The sequence below is a fragment of the Thecamonas trahens genome, assembly GCF_000142905.1.
Source record: "Thecamonas trahens ATCC 50062 unplaced genomic scaffold supercont1.17, whole genome shotgun sequence".
In the NCBI taxonomy this organism is placed as follows: Eukaryota; order Apusomonadida; family Apusomonadidae; genus Thecamonas; species Thecamonas trahens.
The window spans coordinates 350,484-370,479 of NW_013657663.1; the positions used below are offsets into that span (position 1 = coordinate 350,484).

The window sequence follows — 19,996 nt, forward strand, 5'->3', positions numbered from 1 at the left end:
CCCCCCCCACATAGCCGTGCGGACTGGCCTTTGAAGGGGCCAGGCAACCAACTTGCGGTCTTTGCCGCCACCGCGAAACGCCCGCCCACCGCCGCCCGCGCTCCGCGCTGCTGCCGCCACTGCCGCCCACCACCCGGCCTCGGCCTCGCCGCTCGCCCTCTACGCCTGGGATGCCTTCCCCGCTTGGACCGATCCGCTGCTGGCCGAGTCGCACGGCATCTTTGTCGCTCTTCAGCACGCCGCCGCTGCGGCAGCCGCGGCAGCCGCAGAGGACGACACCGGCGCTGGAGTCGCTCCCTCCTTGGGTGAGACAGCACCGGGCGGCCGTGGCGTGGGCGCACTTTCGCGGGCGCGTGTCGTCGACGCCTCGCGCCACTATCGGGCCACCATACATGCCCAGATCCTGGCGCTCAAAGACCGCGAGGCCCGCCTTGCCGAGGCGTTGGCGGTCGCCGACGCTGACGGCGACACCTCCGCCGCTGCCGTCGCCGAGCAGGAGCTGGCAGACGCTGCCGACCAGTCGCTGCTGTACGAGTCGGCCGAGCTCATCTGGCACCTTGTCGAGGTATTCTTCATTGCTGCGCCGTCGTCGGGCCTCATCGCCCCGCTCCTTCTCGACTGGCTCCAGCTTCACGTTCCTGTCGATGGCGTGCTTGATGTGGCTTCGGCCCCGGCCCCGCTCGCACATCCAGACTTTTGGTTCGTCATCCAGCGCCTAGTCCTCCAGGGCCGCATGGACACTGCGCGCGAGCTCATCGGCTCGGTCACCTCGCAGGACATGGCAGAGCTTGACCTGCTCTCTGTCACCGCCGAGGCACTCGGTTCCATGCCGCTCCCCTCGCCGGCCTCCCCGCTCACCGAGTACCTTCCGGCGTGGAAGGCCTGGCACGATTCGGTGGCGGCCATGGTCGCGTCATCGCCGGATGTGCAATCCCATCCCGAGCTGAGCAACATCTTTGCCCTCCTCCTCGGCTCAGAGACCGCCCTCGTCAACGCCGCCACGTCGTGGTACGAGCTGCTTGTCGCCCGCATGCTCTTCGTCGACCCGGCAGTCAAGATCCACGACGTCAAGTCACACACAGCGCCGGCCATTGCTGCCGTCGAGGGCGATGACCCGGCGCTTCGCTCGGTTGACCTCGTCCTCCTCGCCGTCATGAACCGCGACATCCACACCACCCTCCGCTACTGCGTCGCCCTCATTGGCTCGCACTGGTTCGTCGCACACCTCACCGACCTTCTCGCACACGTCGGCGCCATCGAGTCGTTTGCCCTCGGCTTTGGCACCTCGCTCCGCGAGTTCTTCCTCCTCGAGTACGGCCTCAAGCTCATGTCGTCGCGCCACCACTGGCAGCTCGCCGCCACCTACTTTTCGCATGCTCCGAGCCTCGGCGCTGCCCACATGGCTGCCCTCCTCGAGACCACACCACATCCCACCGCCGCCAAGACCCGCAAGCTCATCAACACCGCGCTGTTCCACGGCCTGCCGCGCCTCGCCACCTCCATCCGCGCCGTCCGTGCTCGCGCCTACCTCGACGCCAACGCACTTGTCCCGGCCCTCAGCTGGTACCTCGCCGCACGCTCGCCCACTGCTGTCTCGGCCGTCGCCGACCGCATCATTGACCTCGCCATCGCCACCGACGCCCTGCCGGATCTGCACATGCTCGACGCGCTGGGGCCTGACTTGGTCGTCTCGGAGCGCCTCGCCTTTCTCGCAAAGTACCGCGAGTTTGACGTCCTCTCCCGCGCCGGCGATCTTGCAACCGCAGCCACCCTCCTTGCCAAGCTCCTCGCATCCCACATCGTCCCGCGCCGCCTCGTTCTTCCGCTCCTCCGCCAGGCCGTCCCGCTCCTAGAAGCGCCGGACGCCCTCTTCTCCGCCCAGGAAACCTACGCTCTCATGGCCGTCCTCGCAGACGTCTCCCACGACCACCGCTCCCCGCCCACCGCCCGTGTCGACGCGCAGCTCATCTCGCTCGCCCTCTCGCGCAACCTCGCCCGCGCCCTCCTCGACACCCCCATTCCCACCAAGCCTCACCTCGCGGCCTCCTCCGCCCCGCCGTCACATCCGGCCTCGCACAAGCCGCCCGCACCCAACGCCTCCTCCTCGGTCTTCAACGTCACCATCTCGGCCGACCGCTTCCACCGTGTTTGAGTTTGGGATGGCGAATAAAATGAAACGGCACCCCTTGTTGGACCGCATCAACATCCAGGTTACATGGTTCATTTATCTCTTGGGTCTACTCGCCCACCGCGAGCAACAGGTCAAAGTCGGACTCGTTGCCCACCGCCATGAGAAAGTTCTCCAGCGCGTCACCATCGTCGCTCGCCACAGCCTTGGCGCCCTCCGCTTCGGGCTGCTGCTCGCAAAAGAACGCCACAATCTGCCGCGCCTCCACTGCGTGCTTGGCCTCGAGTGTCGCGCGGACGAGCGGGAGTACATCGCCCTGCGCCACTGCTCCGGCCACGATCGCCTGCAACGCGCTTGCAGGCACGCCTTCGTCGTAGATGCCGGTGTAGTTGGCCTCGGCCACCACAGAGGTCACCACGGCGTCCACAACAAGCGCGTCGTCGACGCTCTTCAGCAGCGCCAGCCGTGCAGCGTGGCTCTGCCCCGCAAGCTGCGCCGCGATCAGCGCCTCGCGCGCCGCAGGCGACGGCACAAGCTTTGCCGCCGCCAGCGCAAGCCCCACTTCGCCGCGTCCTGCAAGGCTCGCCACCAGCCCGCTCAAGTCCAGCGAGACAAGGAACGGGCACCGGCGGAGCCAGGCAAGCAGCTCCCGCGGCGACGCAACCGCCTCGTCCGCCGCCTCGGCCGCGTCGACAAGGAACTGCCACACCTCGCTCATGATCGGGAGCGAGGCAAGGACAGGCTGTGCAGCCACAAACTCCAGCGACCGCAGCAGCAGTGGTGTCGCCCGTCGTGCAAGCGCACGCTCAAGGAACTGGATCCATAGCCCACCGTCTACGACCTCGTGGTCGATGGCGAGCTTGACTGCAAGCTCTAGCGTCTCCGGCTCGGCGCGTGCGACCGCCAAAGACCACGCACGAGTCCCTCCTTGTTCTCGGTCGAAAGCTCCGCCATCGTGTACGGGAACCGCACACGCTCAAACTCGGAGAGATATAGGAACGACTCGAGCTTTGATGCCAGCTCCTTGCTGCTTCCCGGATACGCACGCTCGATGAGCTCGGCAGGCGCAAGCGCAAACACAAGCTGCAGCGCCTTGGCCCGCGACAGCGACGAGATCTTCAGCGACTTGTCTTGGAACGCGTAGTTGAGGAGCCACCCCAGCTTCTTGGCCACATCCTCCTCGTATTGCAGGATGAAAGCAATCCGCATCAGCACCTCCCACTCGGGCCCAAACCCGTGGCTTCGCAGGAACGCCCGCGATGCAACAAGCGCCGCTGGTAGCGGCTCCTCCCGCGGCTCGTATGTCGACGGATCGTCCTCGGACAGCCACAGCTGCACAAGCTGCTCCCGTGTCCGCTCCTCGTCCACCTCGCCCTTGAACTTGCCGGCAATGTTGTCGGCCACGTAGTGCAGGTTGGCGTTGGAAAGGCCGCGCGACTCGCGGAGGAACTCGGCCGCACCCAGCTGAAAGTACAGCTGGCACACAAGCTCTTCAGGCTGCGACACGTAGTCAAGGAACGCCGTCAGCTGGTTGTCCACAAGCAGCAGCGCCACGTCCGTCTCCTTCTCGGCCCGCTTGAGCCGCTCCACGAGCGCAACCGCCTCGCTCGACGACCGCGTCTCCCGCCGGAACTTGGCTGCCAGCGTGCAGCAGAACTCGTACGCCTTCAGCCGGTCTTTGCCCAGCGGGAATTGACTCGCCACCCACTCGCCCACCTCGATGGCCCGCGCAGTCTCCGAGATCTTGTTCAGATACACCCGAAGAGCCTCAAACGTCACCACCATTGTCTTGCGGATGCTGCGCCCGCCGCCCGTGCTCGTACCCGGCGCCGCAGGCACCAAGTAATGGTACTCGCCCGACGAAGCAGTTGCTGCTGACCTTGCATCGCCGCTGTTGCGCTTGCCTGTCTCCTTGCTCGCCTTGCTCGGACTAGCTCCGGCCCGACGCTCGTTTGGATCTGCGTTCTCGCCGCCAATCTCGTCGTCGACCTCGCTCACCGCCGCCGCCGCCGGCGCCAGCGCAGACATCACGTTCTCGATGAGCTCGATCGCAAGCGCATCCTCAGACACCTCCAGGTGCCGCGCAAGCGGGATGAGCTTCCGCACAGTCGCAGGATTGAGCTGCGGCTTAAGCACAAGCAGCGGGTTCTCAATGAGCGTAAAGAACGGCAGCCGCGTCAGCTCCCACTCCTCCAGCACCGACTGCGGGACGACCCGGAGGCTGCCCAGCGCGCGCGCTTCGCCGGCCGCCACCCGCTCTTTCAGCGGTGCCACGAGCACTTCGTCGGTCGGCACCTTGGCGTACCGCTGCAGGCCCTTCACAACCTCGACCATCGCCCGTGCCTCCTCCTCCGAGCCCACAAGCTTGTCGATGAGCTCGTACACAAACCTAATGCGGTCGTAGTCGTACTCGGAGACAAACGGAAGAACGCGCGAGTTGAGCGTCTCCAGCAACCCATCCGGCTGCATCTCGCCCACCACACGGGCCACTTGCTCTTGGTAAAGTAGCGAGTACGGGCCGACCTTACCTCCGTCTCCGCTCCCTCCCGATGACGACGACGCCGAGTCGTCGCCCACAAGCAGCACCGTGATGTAGTGCTCCAGTGCAGCCTGGTCCGAAATGGCGTACGTCTCGGTAAACTCGAGCACTGTCTCGATGTCGTGCCCAGTCTTACGGAGGAGCTGTGGAACGAGCGAGGCCTGGTACCGCGCAGACGGACCGCAGTTGAACGACTTGGCGTCAAACGGAATGTCCAGCAGTGCAAGCTGCGCCCACCACCGCGCGTTCGCCCGAAGCTTCTCGCAGCTCCCTTCAAACGCGTGCTGCTTCCACAAGTACGCCACGTCCTGCCCGATCGATGCCAGCACGCCTAGACGCCCGTAATCCGCGTTCACGCGCGATGCCGCCATCTGGAACGTCGTGTGGCCCGTCTGATACGGGAGCGCGCACATGTAGCTCACAGCAAGCTCACGATCCAGCCGCCGCGAGCCGAGCACCTTGTCGAGCAGCGCCGAGTGGAGGCCCACAATCTCACTTTCACCAGGCGAGCCGCTCCGCGTCCGCGCGAGCTCCAGCTGGACCTTGAGCGCAGACTGGACCCACCCGTTCTGCTTGAGCATCGTTGCAAGCTGCTTTTTGGCTCCTCCTGGAGTGAGACGCTCGCCTGCAACAGCACCAGCCTCTGCGCCGGCCTCGTTCTCATCGTGCTCGTCATCCTCCTTGCCCTTGCCCTTGCTCGACCGCTTGCTACCCGCTGTCGGCACGTCATCGACTACCGCGTTCGCGAAAGTTTCGTTGGCCACTCCGGCCGCCGCCAGCGCAAGGGGAGCACCCGCTCCAGCTCGAGCTCGAGCCCGCCCTCGTGGTAGTGGGACGGATACGCGCCACGGACAAGGTTCGTCACCTCTTCTTCGGGTGCGCACGCCTCGACAGACCGCGCCTGATCCACCACCTCGGCTACTTGCTCGGCCGCGCGGAACTTGTCTAGCAGCGCGAGTACGTCATCGTCGGCGCAAACTGAGAGAGAGGTCTGCACAAGGTTCCGAGCCCGCGATGGCGCCGACGCCACCACTTTGCTCCCTACCGTGTGGTGGAGCAGCGTGTCTGCCACGCTAGTGAGCGTCTCTGCTGCACGCGCTCCGCGGTTGCGAAGGAGAAGTTCCTTGCACAGCGCGGTGGCTCGGACCGGATCGCCCAACACCGCGGCCTCGTGCGCGAGCACGCCCTCTAGGTCTGATCGCGCGAGGCCCAGCAGCTCTACCATCCGGTACAGCCGAGTCTTGTTGATTGACGTGGCGCCCTTCTTAGAGGCATCACCACCGTCGGCACTGCTCTGGCGCATTGACGCCACGTACATCGCCAGCGCCTCGCGCGCAGCGTCGCTGTCGTTAAGCGTCGCCAGCGGAAGCGCCACTCCAAACTCGGCGAGAAGCGCCTCCTGCGCCACCGCACCGGAGAGTTCGGTTACCACATCGAGGTAGACAAACGGCTGCGCCACCGTCGAGCTGCTTCCGCTCTTGTCGTTGCTGGCGTTGCTTGCGTTGCGGCGGAGAAGGCCCGCGCCACGCACCCGCCGAGTCCGCGTCCGCCGCGCCGGCACTGCCGCTGCACTCTCGCTGGCACTCGGCGCCGTAAGCGCGGCCGCACGGACCTTGGCCTCAGCTGCAACGCAGACCTCGAGCAGCGCACGGAGCGCAGCCACGAGCTTGAGCAGGCTGCCAGGAGCCTCACCACCGATTCGCAGCGCTTCATACCGCGCCTGAATCCACAGCACGAGCTCCTGCCCGACAGAAAGCTGCAACGCCAGCGGAAGCGAGGCAAAGAGCTCGCCAGCCCGCGCCAGGTGCACCACTTTGCCTGACGCCAGCAGCGCCTGCAAATGGAAGATGTACGCGTCGTGTGCCTTGAGCGACGAGTACGCCTCGACAACCAAAAGACCATCGGCCATCGCCGTCTCGCACTCGAGCCGAGTCAGAATGTGGAAGAGGTAGTCTTTGGCCTTGGCCGCGTCCGAGAGATTGACCTCGCGGAGGCCGTAGCGGAGGAACATGGCCTTGAGCCGCAGGAGCCGAACCTGCTCCGCCAGCTCGGCCGCTCCGTCACCTTCCCACGACGCCGTGCTCGACATCAGCGCCTCAATGTCTGCCGACCACGGAATGGGAATGCGGCGGAAGAACTCAAGCGTTGCCTGCATCTTGGCTGAAGTCGAGACAACGCCGTTGAGGAGAGCCAGTGCCCGGAGCTCGGCATCCTCAGTCGCCAGAGCTGCGTTGCCGGCCAGTGCCGCCGCGTCGAGCCAAGCCACCAGGTAGTTGACGAGCTCCTGGTCAGCGTCGAGCCCGTGTGCGAGAAGGTACGGCCGAACATGGGTAGCGAGCTCGGCAGGCAGCGCGTCTGGCACTACCCGCTCGATCATGAGCACCGCAATCGAGCTCGGGGTCTCGGCCGCATAGTCGCGGAGCGAAATGCCGAGGTCGTGCTCGTCAAACAGCCGCACCATGTCGGCCAACTGCGCCACCAGGCGGGTGAGCCCGGTGGACGCCGCCTGCCGGACGTTGTACAGCTGCGACATAAAGCCGGCAACCTGAGATCCCGGCGTCCAGCCAAACGCTGTCGACTCGTTGGCGGCAGCAGCCTTGATGAACGACGCCAGCGACGACGCCAGCTTGAGCGCGCCGTGCGGCCGCTCCTCGCGGAGCTCCACAGACCGTGCGCGCTGCTCAACCCACGCCTCAAGCGCAGGACGATCGCTCGGCGAGATCCGCACAAAGAGGTGCGCCTGCAGCCACTCGAGGTACTCGTCAACGCCCACGTCTTCGGGAATCTGGTTGATGAGCGTGAGGACGTCGCTCGACGTCGTTGCGTGCGCGTAGTGCCGCGACCACACCAGGATGGCCGCAGCCATCTTGGACTCGGCCACAAGCATCCGCACAATTCCAAGCGCAGGTGCGCTTCGGAACCGCTGCCACTGCTTGCCGGAAAACCAGCCAGAGCTGCTTCCAGCCTCGCTCGAGGCAATGATCTCAAACGAGGCAAGCCGTGCGAGCGCGTCCGTCACGAGCGTGATGAGGCTCTCATCGTCGGCAGACTTGGCCAACTCGTACCCAATGTTGAGGAGTGCAAGAGTTGCGTCGGCAGAGTCGAACGCGCCGTGGACGCAAAAGCTCACGGCGTGGCTCACATTCGCCGCAGCTTGAAGCAGCGGGGCAACAGCAGCCACAAATGCCTCGCTAGCCACTTGCCGTGCAGCCTCGTCGCCTCCGGCCGCAGCCAGCGCGGCCTTGACCTGCACGCACGCGGCCTCGATTTGCGCTTGGCGCACAAGGTCACCGTCAAGTCCGTGCTCGGCCGCAAAGGCCTCAGCCTCGGCGTATGCACTAGCGAGGAGGAGCGTGTTGAGGCGGAAGCGCGGGACACCCTCGCGAACAGCGTGAATGCTCACCACAAGCCGGTCAGCAGAGCATGCCGCCACGTACACTGCGTCGCGAGCTGTGGCTGTGCTGAGTGGGATGAGTCCAGCCGTGAGCGCCACGTCAAAGGTCAGGTTCTCGTCGCCGCCGTCGACGTCAGCAAGCGACGCCGGTGACATGACGCAGACCGACTCGGTCGAGGCCGAGAGAAACGCCGGGACTGGCGCAAAGGCCAGCGCCGCCACACCCGCCCCGCTCACGCCGCCGCTCACTTCTTGTGGGAGTGCAACAGCAACAAGCATCTCGGCGTCAACGTAGTGGACCGCACCGGCCTCGTCCTCGATCGCCACCACCCGGCCGCAGGTAGACGCCGCCATCGACCTAGGGATACGCCCGCCGGGCAGGCTCAGCCCATCGACCGCCACCAGCTTCTCCTCGGGCCCACCAATGGCCCACAGCACAATCGAGTCGCCGCAGCCGCCATCGAGCGGCATGCCGGCCACCGCCAGCGTGTAGGGTGAAAACTCAACAACCGATGGCACAAAGGCGGCACCGGCAACTTGGTGGAGGCGGGTGCTCGCATCAAACGCTTGCAGCCGAAGTGCAGAAAGGTCAAAGTTTTCGATCGAGACGTTTGAGAGAACCACACCCGGCCCGTGCGACGTCACTGCCGCCAAGTGCCACCGTGCACCGTCGGCCAGCCACGCGATGGCCGGCACCTCGACCGGCGCGCCGTCGCTGCTGGCAGCCACCGCGCCCGGGTGCTCGGCGAGGAGCTCGAGCGCTGGCAGCGAGAGAAAGACAACCGTGCCGTCGACAGTGATCACCGCAAGCAGGCCGGCGTCGCTCGTCGCGCTGCCGGCGACCGCCAGGCCGGCGACCGCGGCGTCGAGCGCCACCGTCGCCGCCTCGCCGTCGCCGTCGACGACCAAGACGGTGGCATCGACCGCCGCCGCTACGTATCCGCCACCAGCGGCCACATGCGCCGCTCCAGCGCCATGCTTACCATCACACGTCAGAGTCGCCACGTGCTCGACCAGAAACGACGGCGTCGGCGTCAGCGTCTCGGTCAGCTCCACGTTGGCGCCATCGACGCCCGCGGCCAGCATGGTCCATTCGCTCTCCATACTCATTGTCCAGCTCGTCGCACCTGCCACCACGTCCAGTCCTGCGTAGGTATCCACAAGACTTGTAACTTGGTCGCTGTATCACGACAAGTGTAGCCCCCTGCCCCAACACACACACGCCAGGGCTATTGCGGCCTGCCTTCCTCCGCGCCATGCCAGCCCGCGCTGCTTCAGCGCGCTTTGGCTAAAATGCGCGCCAAAATTCCATTGACAGTCATTCGCGCCAACTTTGGCTTCACCCCTCGGCGAATGGCACGATCCTCTGGCCCCCGGACTGGCGACTCCCCCTCCCTTGGCCCGTCACCTCCCGACGACGACTCCGGGTGGCCACACTCCACCACCACTTCTCCCTGTTCCCCGATCCCCACATACTCTCTTCCCCCTCACGCACCCCCCCCCCCCCCCTACGGCTGTACTCCTCTACCTCTGTCCGCCCTCCTCCTTGCCTCGACCGTCTGGGATGGATGGCCTGCGGAGGCTAGTGGCCGGCGCTGTGACGGGCGAGGTCCATGACCTGCTTGTCGCTGCTGTGCTGGCGCAGCTGGAGAAAGCATTGATTCTGCCGGCACGATTGATGGAGCTCTCGGCCCCGCTGTTGGAAGCTAGCAATGAATCAGCCAAGGCCTTTGCTGAGGCCCTGCTCCATGTTCCGGCCGAGACCTGCTCGCGGCTTGCGGCCTGCGCGGGGAGCTCGGACGCGCCTGATGGCGAGAGTTTGCCCGTTTTACGCCCGGCTGGGGCGCACCAAGCGGCAGTGCTTGCGCAGATTGTAGCGTGGCACAAAGTGCTTGAGCGCGAGTGCCACCCTAGCGCCGGGCGCGATTACGTGCCGCATCTGCTAGCGGTTGCCCGCGGCGTTTGCCATCAGGTTGTCCACTACGCCCAAGCCCACGGCATTGAGCACGGGCGGGTGTATGCAGGCTGCGATCCGGCAGCGCTGGCCTCAGCCTGTCCGTCCAGCGATCCGTTTGAAGAGTTCTTTCCGTCAGAGGTGGCCATCGACCGGCTGACCGCGGCGGCGACGTCGTGGCTCTCGTGGATGCCTTTGGCCGTGGAGCCGGGCGCTGGGCCGCTTTTCCTGCAAGTCCTGCAGATCATCGACCTGCACTCGGCCGAGCTGGCCGAAGTTGCGCCGATCACTCGCGAGCAGAGCTTTCTCTCGCTGGCCACCTCCAGCCCGTCGGCGCTGGTCGCGCTGGTGGCGGAGGATCCAGCAACGGCACCCGAGCTGGAAAGCCCAGCCGATGCGGCCGTCCGAGCGGTTGCCGAGCTTGGGGCCACGGTTCCTGCGCTCCTCGCGGAGGCTGGCATTGACCCGTCGACCTTTACCCGCGGCAACGCTGATGAGCCGCTCTACCTGCTGGCCATCTCCAACGGCGACGAGTCGACTTGCGTCCTCCTCGATGAGCAGCTCAATGACCTGGTGACCTCGGGCGAGCTCGCCGAAGGATGCATCATCCAGGTCCACTCCGGGTGCATCATTGCCGACGTTGAGCGGGCGCATCCATGGTACGAGTGCGACAAGTGCTACGGCTGGCGGCAGCTTGACTGGGACACGGTGGCTGCGCTCGACGGCGTGGCCTTTGAGTGTGCGCAGGCGCCCGACATTCGTGGGCAGTCACAGGCGGCGAGCGCTCCTCCTGCGGTCGCGGTCTCGTGTGCCACGCCGCTGGTGGTCAACCGCATGGTGCTGGAGGATCTGGGCTTGCAGGTTGACGAGACGCTGGCTACCCAGGGCGCATCGATTGTGCTCACCGCGCTCTCACCGGTCTCACCGGGAACAGAGACTATTCTTGGCGCGCCGACCGCGTGCGAGGAGCTCATCGACGCCCAGGTGGCAAAGTGGCGCGGGCGCGGCTTCAACGTGCCTTCGATTGTCTTTCACCGGCCAGTGACGTACTGCACTCAGGAGCCGGCATCGTCGGCGTCGCGGGACCAGGCCCGCCTCCCGTCTGAGGACGTTTACCCGTTCGAGACGTACAAGGAGGAGCTTGAGCTCGCGCACCCCAACTTTGCGACCGGCGACCTCTACCGCGATCGGATGCGGGGTGACCCGGGCGTTGTCCGCGTCAACATCCGATTCAACCTCAAGGCGCTCTCGTCGGCTTCGGGCAGCCACAAAAAGCGGATGGAAGAGGCTGTCAACATGTACCTCCAACCGCGGCCGTACTCACTTCCCGGGGCGACGGCGCCGATGGCGCGGCTCTTCAGCCTCGTGGCCAACGACCTCGACGTCCGCTCCTCGAGCATCCGGTTTGTCTACCGCTCGTCACGCATCCGTGCGGCCGACACCGCTGTCTCGATCAACTTTCTCTCGGGTGATACCATCACAGCCCAGCTCAACGTTGTGCCGCCGGTCGTCAACGCAATGGCGTCCAAGCTCTCGCCCGAGGACGAGGCCGCAGCCGAGGCCCGGAGGGCCAAGCTACTTGAGGATCTGTTGGCTGCTGAAGCTGCAGGCCACGAGGACCGGGCCAAGAAGAACAACGGCAAAGGCAAGCGAAACAAGGGCAAGAAGCGCAAGGGCAGGACCAGCGATGCCGCCAAGGCCAAGGCTAAGGCCGCCGCGGAGGCTAAGGCCGCCGCCGCCAAGGCCGCCGCGGAGGCTCAGGCCGCCGCGGAGGCCAAGATGAAGGCTGAGATCGAGGCCGAGTTCGCCGCCGCCGCCGCCGCTGCTCGCAAGGCCGCCGCCGCCGCAAAGGTCGTTGCAGAGGCGCAAGCAGCAGCCGAGGTGCAAGCAGCAGCCGAGGCGCAAGCGGCAGCCGAGGCGCAAGCGGCAGCCGAGGCGCAAGCGGCAGCCGATGCACGAGCGGCAGCCGAGGCCCAAGAGGCAGCTCAGGCGCAGGCGGCAGCAGCCAAGGCCAAGTCTACTCGCACGGCCACCGGCGACGATGCGCAGGCTTTTGCTGCCGAGGCTCAAAAGCTGCGGACCGAGCTTCAGGCTCGCATCGAGCTTGCCGCGTCCAAGGAGGTTTACGTCAACGAGCTGGAGCGGGCCAACGTGGCACTGCGGACCGAGCTCGCATGGTACCGTAAGGCGTATTTGTGCTCTGTCTGCGGGCGCGCGCCGCGATCTGCGGTCGCGCTGCCGTGCACCCACATGTCGACATGCTACGGTTGCCTCTCGACGGCGCTGCAGCTGCACGAGCAGCTTCCACAAGCGCCGGGCATGCCACCGGCAAAGGGTGTGCTCTGCAGTGTTTGCGCCTCGCCCATCGAGTCGTGCCTCGAGGTTCTGCAGCCGCTGCCGACGTCGCTCATGTAGCCTTTCTCCTCATCTCGCGCCGAGTCATGAATCCGCTAGTTCTTGCTCTTGTTCTTGTTCTTGCTCTTGTTCTTGTTCTTGTTCTTGCTCTTGCTCTTGCTCTTGCCCCTGCTCTTGCCCCTGCTCTTGCTCTTGCTCTTGCTCGTGCTGCTCTTGCTACTCTTGCTGTCGGCGCCGTCGGACGACGAGGAGCTCGACGGCTGGGCCAGCGGCTTGAACAGGAAGCTCATCGAGGCCTCGGGATCGTCATCGGGATTGCCATCATCCACCGTGTGCGATGACATATCCCAAAGAAACACGCCCGAGTTGGGCCCATGATCGCTGCTCGACTCGAGACCGGTCTCCTCGTCGGACGACGAGACCAAGGGCCGTTGCGGGGTAAACTGTCCGTCCGTTCACGCCAGGCCGCTCTCCGCATGAATCGATACCGCCATCCACCTTCCCCATTCATTCTCTCCCGCAACGTCTCCTCCCTCTCCTCTTCCCCTCTGCCCTCCCTTGCCCCGCATCTCCTTCCCTGCACCTACCGCTGGCTGCATCTTCTCCTGGCTCGACTTCAACCGCCACAGATACCACACAAGAGCCACAAGCGTGACAACGGCCACCACGACGAGAACAGCCAGGGCCACCACCGTCTCATCAGAAGCCATTCCACCCGCCCGAACTCTGCCACAACCCGGTGGCAAGTCAAGTCGTACCCCTCCCCCCCGTGTCCGATAGTCCAGCAGTCCGGGGGTCCGACCGCCGGCTGGTGGCAAGAGAGCGTGTCTGCCAGCTGCAGCCGCAACCGCAGTCTCGGCCACAGCCGCTGCCGAATCGTCAATCAATCAGTCAGTCAGCCAGCCAGCCAGCCAGCCAGCCAGCCAGCCAGCCAGCCAGCCAACCAGCCAACCAGCCAGCCAGCCGGACACACCAATCAGTCGCAGCGGCTTCCCACCCCCTCCCCTCCCACCCCACTCTCGTCCCCTCCTTCTCCTCCTCTCCCCCCTCCTCCTCCTCCTTCTCTCTCCCCCCCCCCCCCCCCCCTCCCCCATGGACGACGCCTGGTTCCGGGGTGTGTGCCTGCTGGGCCTGGACGTGGCTGCGCTGCGAACGGCGACGGGGCTGTCGATCTCGCCGCGCATGTTCGACCAGGCCAACACCAAGGGCATGGAGTACATGATCCACTTTCTGCTCTCGACCATCGATCCGCAGGCGGCGGCGAAGACTTTTGCCGGCACCTGGCCCGTCCGTGACAGGGACCAGGCTCGCGAGTTTAAGCGCAAGGCATACGCCATGATCGAGCGGCTGCAGGCTGCCGGCCACCTGCCGCCCAACACCATCCGCATCTCGACCCTACAGGCTGCCTCGGGCCCACGCATGGCTGCTCTGCTCTGGCACCTGACCGATCATGCCATCCGCGTTGTCCTCGCTCGCGATCATCCTTCGTACCCGCTCCCGACCCCACCCTCGCTCGAGGCTGGCACAGACGCCGGCCTTGCTCCGGCGGCAAACGTTGCCCGCGTCTCGCACGCCCTCCGCATCCGCATCCGCGCCCTGCGGGCGGACGTTCAGTCCACCGCTGCTGCGGGTGTTGCGGACCTCGCCGCGTGGCGTTCGGCAGTTGCAGAGCTGACTGCTTGTGTCAAAGTCGCCCGCGCTGACGCCGACGCAGCAGCTGCCGACGCCGAGCGGCTTGGCATCGCAGTCTCGGACGAGGCGGATGCCACGCCGGAGGCCATGGACCAAGGCGCCATTACCCGCGACGGCCTCTCGGCAAAGCTGGTGGCCCGCGCTGAGGCACTTAAGCGTGAGGCCAAGGATGTGCAAGCTGCCGTCGACGAGCTGCAGACCTTTGCGAACCGCACGGCACACCTACACGCCGCCATCTCGTCGGTCTTGGACGGTTCTGCAAACTCGTCCGTGCTCTCAAAGACAGAGCTGGCGGTCTCGCTCCCGACTGAGCTCGCCGAGAGCATGACTGCCGAGCTCTCGGCGCTGGGTCTCGAGGTGCCCGGCACCGGCAGCGGACCGCTCCAGCTCGACGCCCTTGTCTCGCTGTGGGGCCTGGCGCTCAAGCGGATGCGACTCTTCCTTGTTCGTCCTTCACCTGACAGCGAGGATGCCGGCACATTGGATGCCTGGCCGGGCGTACCGGACCTTACGGCCGCTGCATCGGCCGCCGCGGCTCTTTCCGAGCAGCACGCCTCGCTCGACGCCGTTGCCACAGCTCGTGCCACCAAACTGGTGGCATCGCTACTCCCAAGTATCGAAGCATCGATTGCACGCCTCGACGCCGCCCTTGACGATGCCCGCCGGATGGTCCGCTCGGCGCATGGGGCGCCGGTTCCGGCCACCCCCGGCAAGCGCCCGGCCGTGCTCATTCCGCCGACGCCCGCGGCGACCCGCCGATACAACCTGGGCGCACCTCGCCCACCGCCCACCCCGGGCGCTGCCGCCGACGCTCTTCTCTCACCGCTCGGAATCCGTGCGCGGGAAAAGGTCCGCGAGCAGATGCGCAATCTGGCGGTCCAGCGCGTTGCCTCGCATCTGGCGTTTCCGTCATCGTCGTCGTCGACGGTGTCGGCGTCAGCGTCGGCCTCGGACGCAGAGTCTGAAGCCAGCGACGAGCACCATGACTTTGATGCGCTTGCCAGCATGCTTGCCGACGCTGTTGTTGGTGGCAGTGAAGGCGCGCTGAGGCAGATGTCGGACGCCGTCGCTGGGCTGCTCGGCACCCCGCCGCAGGCAGCACTGCAGTTCCACAGCCCCGAGGCGTTTGCCACCCGGCGCGAGCTGGCGAGGACTCCCGCGGTCCAACGGCAAGTCGAGAACAGCTCGCCGCGTCAGACACCGTTGCCGACCTGGGCTTCGTTCGAATCGCATCACTCGATCGAGTTTGAGGACGATGCTGTTTCACATGCCGACGTGTGCGACAGCCGCGATGCCGATGAGGACTGCACCGAGCGGGCCGAGCGCTACGCACTCGAGTCGAGCTACTCGGACGCCGAGTCCGGCTATGGCTCATCAGAGAGCGACTCGGCGCAATCGTCGTCTGCGGCGTCGGTCTCGGCGGGGCTTTCGTCGCCCAAGCTGCAGCCGGGCTCGGACGCCTGGCTCCTCACCGACTACGCGCTGACTGATGACCCTCTCTTTGCTGCTTTTGAGTAAGAAAGCTACAGATACGGCCGCGGCTCACGAGAGCTCGGGCACTGCCGTCTCGCGGAGCCACAAGTCATGCAGCAGTGTGTACAGCGCATCTGAGAGGTAGACCCGGTACGGCGATGGGTGCTTGACCTGGGTCTGCGGCTTGAACACGCCCTGCTGCACCAGACAATGGCTCCGCACGCTCTCCAAGCTCGGGAGTTCGCCCACCACACTCGAGTCCGAGTAGAGGGTGGTGAGGAGCGGCTCGACCGAGCGCGGCTTGACCCGGACCCGCTCGCCCTCGTTGAGAGGGTGACGGCAGAGGAACGGCTCGCCGGCGCGTGGCGGCTCCTCAGACTCGAGTACCATGACGTCGAGGATGGGGAACTCGTCGTGGCCATGCAACCGGTAGGCGAGCTTGGCGCCGGGCACCGTCACCTTGGCGATGTTCTGTGAGAGCTTGATGCGCGGCGCGTCGCCGATCTGCACAAGCTTGAACACGCAGCCGAGCGCAGGCTGGGCCTGACAGGTCACCAGGTTGGTGCCGATGCCAAAGGTGTCGATCGAGTGCCCCGACTCGGCAATGGTGTGGAGAAAAGCCTCGTTGATCGAATCCGAGGCCACAATGTTGAGGTTGCGGAAAGCGAGCGCCGCCGCGGGATCACTCGCCAGCTGCGACGCCGCCGCGGCAAACATGTTGCGGGCAGCAATCGAGAGCGCTGCCAGATCGCCCGAGTCGAGTCGGATGCCGCGCGGCTGGTATCCAAGTCGCGCCAGCGCGAGCGCCACAGCCATAAAGTTGGGCACGCCCGAATCGAGCGTCGAGTACGTGTCGACCAGTGCGAGGAAGGTGTCCGGAAAGGCAACGGCGTAGGCCACAAAGGCTGCAAACTCGCCGGCGTTTGTCGTCTCCGCATCGAATCCAAGCTCGGTCAGACAGCCGGCTGCCTCGGTTGCGAGATTGACGCTGCGGCTGCCATCCGCCGACGTCACCGTTGGATCCGGGACGTCATCGAGCGAGACAAACGAACAGACAAATGAGTGCGCGTGGGTGCCACGGATCGGGATGCCGAACGCCTTGCCGGCCGCCACGTTGGACGTGCCGTGAAAGCCGCCCATGTACGAGTACTTGGAGGCCGACATGCCACCGTCCGGGCCCTGTGCGCGGCGAAGGCCAAACTCGAGCAGCCGCGCATCCGGACCTGCGGCCTGCACAAACCGAGCCGCGTTTGTCGCCATCAGCGACGCGTAGTTGACCAGGTTGAGCAGCGTTGTCTCTAGCAGCTGGCACACGCCGAGCGGGCCCGAGATCCGCAGCAGCGGGAGGCGCGGAAAGACGACTGATCCCTCGGCAATAGCCTTGACTGTCACACCTGCAGTAGACAGGCCAGCCAACCACTCCAAGAACGGCTCCGACACGCCCGGCAGCGTCTCACGAATGTACTCGATGTCATCAGCCGTAAAGCCAAAGTGGTCCACCAGCCGCAGGCACTCTTCCAGCCCGGCAAAGATGGTGAACTCGCCCTTGAACGGATGCTTGCGAAAGAACAGATCAAACACCGCATGCTCCTCATGCCGCCCACCCTTGAAGTATGCGTACTGTCTCATTCCCCACATTCCCGTGAGTGCCCAGCACCAGAACCAACCTTCCATTTCCAGCCCAGCCCACAGTGACCCTCCCCCCCCCCCCCCCCCGCCCCTACTCCCTCCTCGCATTCATACCGCCATGGTCACCTGGTACAGGTCGTTCAGTAGCGGTGACACTGCATTGCTGAATGGCGCCGGGAGTGTCGGTGTGTGGCCTGCCATGACGGCTTAGGTCAAGTGGTGGTGGTGGTGGTGGCGGTGGTGGTGGTGGCCACAGCCGCTGCCGCTGCTGTCACCGCCGTTCACCCTCCAACAGCTGTCAACCGGTTAGGTGTGATAGTAGTTGGAGATCGGCCCATGGATGGCATGTTCAAAGCTTCTGACAATCGCATGGTCAGGGTAAGGCAGACAGGCCGGGCAGGGAGGAGTGTTTCTCGTTGGACAGAATTGTATCAGGCTTGAGGAGCGAGGTGGTGGCGAAGAAAGGCTGTCATCTTGCGGTAGATGTGGGCGTGCGCGCCGTCGGCGTTGATGCCGTGGTTCTGGTTCGGGAAGGCAAAGCCATCAAAGGCAACACCAGCTTGAACAAGCGCCATGTCCAGCTGGGCAGTGTGCGTGTAGCGGACGTTGTCGTCTGCGAGGCCGGCCATGAGCAGAAAGGCGGTGGAGGGAGAGGCCGGCGGCGGCTCCTTTGCAACCGTGGCCACAACCGATGTTGCGATGTAGCCGTCGCCGTTGGATGCGGGCGTGCCCATGTACCGCTCGGTGTAGATAGAGTCATACCAGCGCCAGTCGGTTACGGGGGCAACCGAGATGATGGCGGCAAAGGCATCGCGCCCCGCTGGCGATGCAAACGCCGATGCGGCCACAAAGCCACCAAACGACCATCCAAACAGCGCCATGTGGTCCTCATCGACGTAGGGAAGCTGTGCAACAAACGCTGCAGCAGCAAGCTGGTCGGCCAGCTCCCGCTCGCCCAGCCGGAGGTAGGTCTGATGCTCGAAAGTGAGGCCACGCCCGCCGGTGCCGGCGCCGTCAACGCAGACCACGATGATCTCCTCCGACGACGCCAGCGCGAGCTGCCAGCTCGCGCTGTACCGGGCTGTTACCTGCTGCGAGCCCGGGCCCGAGTACTGGTGCATGAGCACCGGATACTTCCGACTCGGGTCAAAGCTCGGCGGCTTGAGGATGTACCCGAGGTTGTGGATGCCACCGTACGCGCCCGGCACCTCGATAAACTCGCGACTTGCCAGCGCGTATCCGGTGAGCTTGGTTGCAAGCGCCGCATTGTCCTCCAACACCACCAGTGGCGTGTCGTCAGCAGTGGCATGGACCGTGTAGACTGGTACACTCGGACCGAAGATTACAACCAGATAGTGCTCGCGAGTTGGCGAGAGCGAGACCGACGCCCAGGCGTCGGCAGGGCTCAGGCGCTCGGCCGTCGCCTCGCGAGTCGGATCGAGACCGAGGCCGCGGATGGCAACCAGAGCGCGGGTCCGAGGCGTCGGCGCCGTCTCGACGTAGACCGAGTCCCCGTCCCGGCTCACACCCACAATCCGGGTTACTGGCGCGCCTGCGTCGAGCCAAGCCACTGGCGCGGTCGAGGTGCTGCCGTCGAGCCTAAACACGCCTACCGCAAGCTCGTTACCATGCGGCTGTAGATCGAGGTACGTCTGCGTTGCGCCAAGTTCAGAGCTTGATGGGAAGAAGACAGGCTCGGTGAGTTCCAGCCAAGTGTCGGACGCAAGCTCGTTGACAACCGAGCTGGTCCATGCCCCGGGACCAGCCCGCGTTGCCGCGACCAGGAACCCGTGCTGCTGTGCGCGATCGAGCACGCGCACGGTGAGTACTGACGATGATGCCCACGCCACCTGGACCACATACTGGTCAGCAGTCCCACGGCCGGCCACAAGTGTGTCCACTAGGACAGGACTAGGCTCGGTGAGGTTGCGAACCCAGAGGGTGACGTTCGAGTTGGTCCCACCTGGCACCGGATACTTGTAGCGATAGCGCTCAGGATACGGACCAGCACCGGGGTAGACGTCAAAGCCGGTCGACGCCACCTGCGTTTCATCAAATCGCAGGTATGCCAGAGACGTGCCGTCGGGCGACCACCAGAGCGTCACGTCGGCTGAGTACACCTCTTCCTCGTAGACCCAGTCTGGTACGCCATTGAGGACCTCAGAGAGCTTGCCGTCGCTAGTCAACCAGGTGACCAAGCCCCCCAGATCAAGATCGACAACGCCGAGATTGGTGGCGGCAGCGTCGACGACGGCGAGCCTGGATGCGCCGTCAGGCGCCCACACAGCCTTGCGCAGCCGAGTCTGGCCCAGGACCGCCATCTCTGTTCCTGATGCCACAGTATACACCGCATACACCGCACTCGTCGAGTGGCGGTACAGTCGCTGCGCATCGCGGGCAAGTAGGACCTTGGTTCCGTCCGGCGCGACCGCATACGCGTCGACGTCGGCCATGGCGCTCGCCGGGACGAGTTCGACCGGGCGGGTGCTCGCCGAGCCAAAAGCGATCAGCGCGCCCGAGTCTGGATCGACAGCCGTAGCAACCAACGGGCCTCCGAGCGGCATCCACTGAAAGCGCGGTGAGTTTGGCACCAGATCGCCCGCCACGTATCCGTCGACGTCAAAGACCGTGCCTGTCGGCGCTCCTGGGCCGTCTGTCCCGCCCCGCGTTGCCGACCCACCGCCAAGCACCAGGACAGCCACCACCAGCGCCACAGCGACCACCACACCTCCACCAACCGCGACACGAAGCACCTGGACATGTGAGGACCGCCGGCGTCTCGCGTCCACCACGTTCAGCATCGGCAGGCAAAGTGGCGAGAGAGATGCCAAG

The 19,996-nt window shown here is 65.4% G+C and overlaps 7 protein-coding genes across 7 annotated transcripts in view; 3 read left to right on the top strand and 4 right to left on the bottom strand.

Annotated features, from left to right (window-relative positions):
• AMSG_04260 (nucleoporin NUP85) overlaps nt 1-2,186 on the top strand; it is a gene marked incomplete at its 5' end in the record, with an annotated part of 2,544 nt that extends 358 nt beyond the window's left edge. The window contains one exon of the mRNA XM_013903588.1: nt 44-2,186. Coding sequence (XP_013759042.1) covers nt 44-2,152 — 2,109 coding nt within the window. The 3' untranslated portion in view covers nt 2,153-2,186. The remainder of the gene's footprint in view (nt 1-43) is intronic.
• Nucleotides 2,187-2,205: 19 nt separating this feature from the next.
• On the bottom strand, nt 2,206-9,147 carry AMSG_04261 (uncharacterized protein; the record flags this gene model as incomplete). Its single annotated transcript, XM_013903589.1, has 3 exons — nt 2,206-3,014; nt 3,047-5,371; nt 5,461-9,147. 3 exons carry the CDS (start codon nt 9,145-9,147, stop codon nt 2,238-2,240), a joined length of 6,789 nt encoding a protein of 2,262 aa, XP_013759043.1. The 3' UTR covers nt 2,206-2,237.
• Nucleotides 9,148-9,625: 478 nt separating this feature from the next.
• On the top strand, nt 9,626-12,479 carry AMSG_04262 (uncharacterized protein; the record flags this gene model as incomplete). Its single annotated transcript, XM_013903590.1, has 1 exon — nt 9,626-12,479. One exon carries the CDS (start codon nt 9,626-9,628, stop codon nt 12,428-12,430), a length of 2,805 nt encoding a protein of 934 aa, XP_013759044.1. The 3' UTR covers nt 12,431-12,479.
• On the bottom strand, nt 12,120-13,080 carry AMSG_04263 (uncharacterized protein; the record flags this gene model as incomplete). The annotated part of the gene is made up of 2 exons (XM_013903591.1): nt 12,120-12,813; nt 12,958-13,080. 2 exons carry the CDS (start codon nt 13,078-13,080, stop codon nt 12,466-12,468), a joined length of 471 nt encoding a protein of 156 aa, XP_013759045.1. The 3' UTR covers nt 12,120-12,465.
• A 382-nt stretch (nt 13,081-13,462) lies between these two features.
• On the top strand, nt 13,463-15,596 carry AMSG_04264 (uncharacterized protein; the record flags this gene model as incomplete). The annotated part of the gene is made up of 1 exon (XM_013903592.1): nt 13,463-15,596. One exon carries the CDS (start codon nt 13,463-13,465, stop codon nt 15,578-15,580), a length of 2,118 nt encoding a protein of 705 aa, XP_013759046.1. The 3' UTR covers nt 15,581-15,596.
• Nucleotides 15,583-17,384, bottom strand: AMSG_04265 (nicotinate phosphoribosyltransferase). The gene is made up of 2 exons (XM_013903593.1): nt 17,279-17,384; nt 15,583-17,155 (listed from the first exon to the last, which is right to left on the bottom strand). Exons 1-2 carry the CDS (start codon nt 17,363-17,365, stop codon nt 15,605-15,607), a joined length of 1,638 nt encoding a protein of 545 aa, XP_013759047.1. The 5' UTR covers nt 17,366-17,384; the 3' UTR covers nt 15,583-15,604.
• Nucleotides 17,385-17,557: 173 nt separating this feature from the next.
• Nucleotides 17,558-19,965, bottom strand: AMSG_04266 (dipeptidyl aminopeptidase IV; the record flags this gene model as incomplete). The annotated part of the gene is made up of 1 exon (XM_013903594.1): nt 17,558-19,965. The coding sequence occupies one exon, from the start codon at nt 19,963-19,965 to the stop codon at nt 17,596-17,598; it is 2,370 nt and encodes a 789-aa protein (XP_013759048.1). The 3' UTR covers nt 17,558-17,595.
• Nucleotides 19,966-19,996: the final 31 nt, after the last annotated feature.

Coding starts and splice junctions, on each gene's coding strand:
- AMSG_04265 (XM_013903593.1), bottom strand. CDS start 17,365: ATGGCAGGCCACACACCGACACTCCCGGCGCCATTCAGCAATGCAGTG. Junction 17,156..17,278: donor TGTACCAGGTGACCATGGCG/GTATGAATGCGA, acceptor GGAATGAGACAG/TACGCATACTTCAAGGGTGG.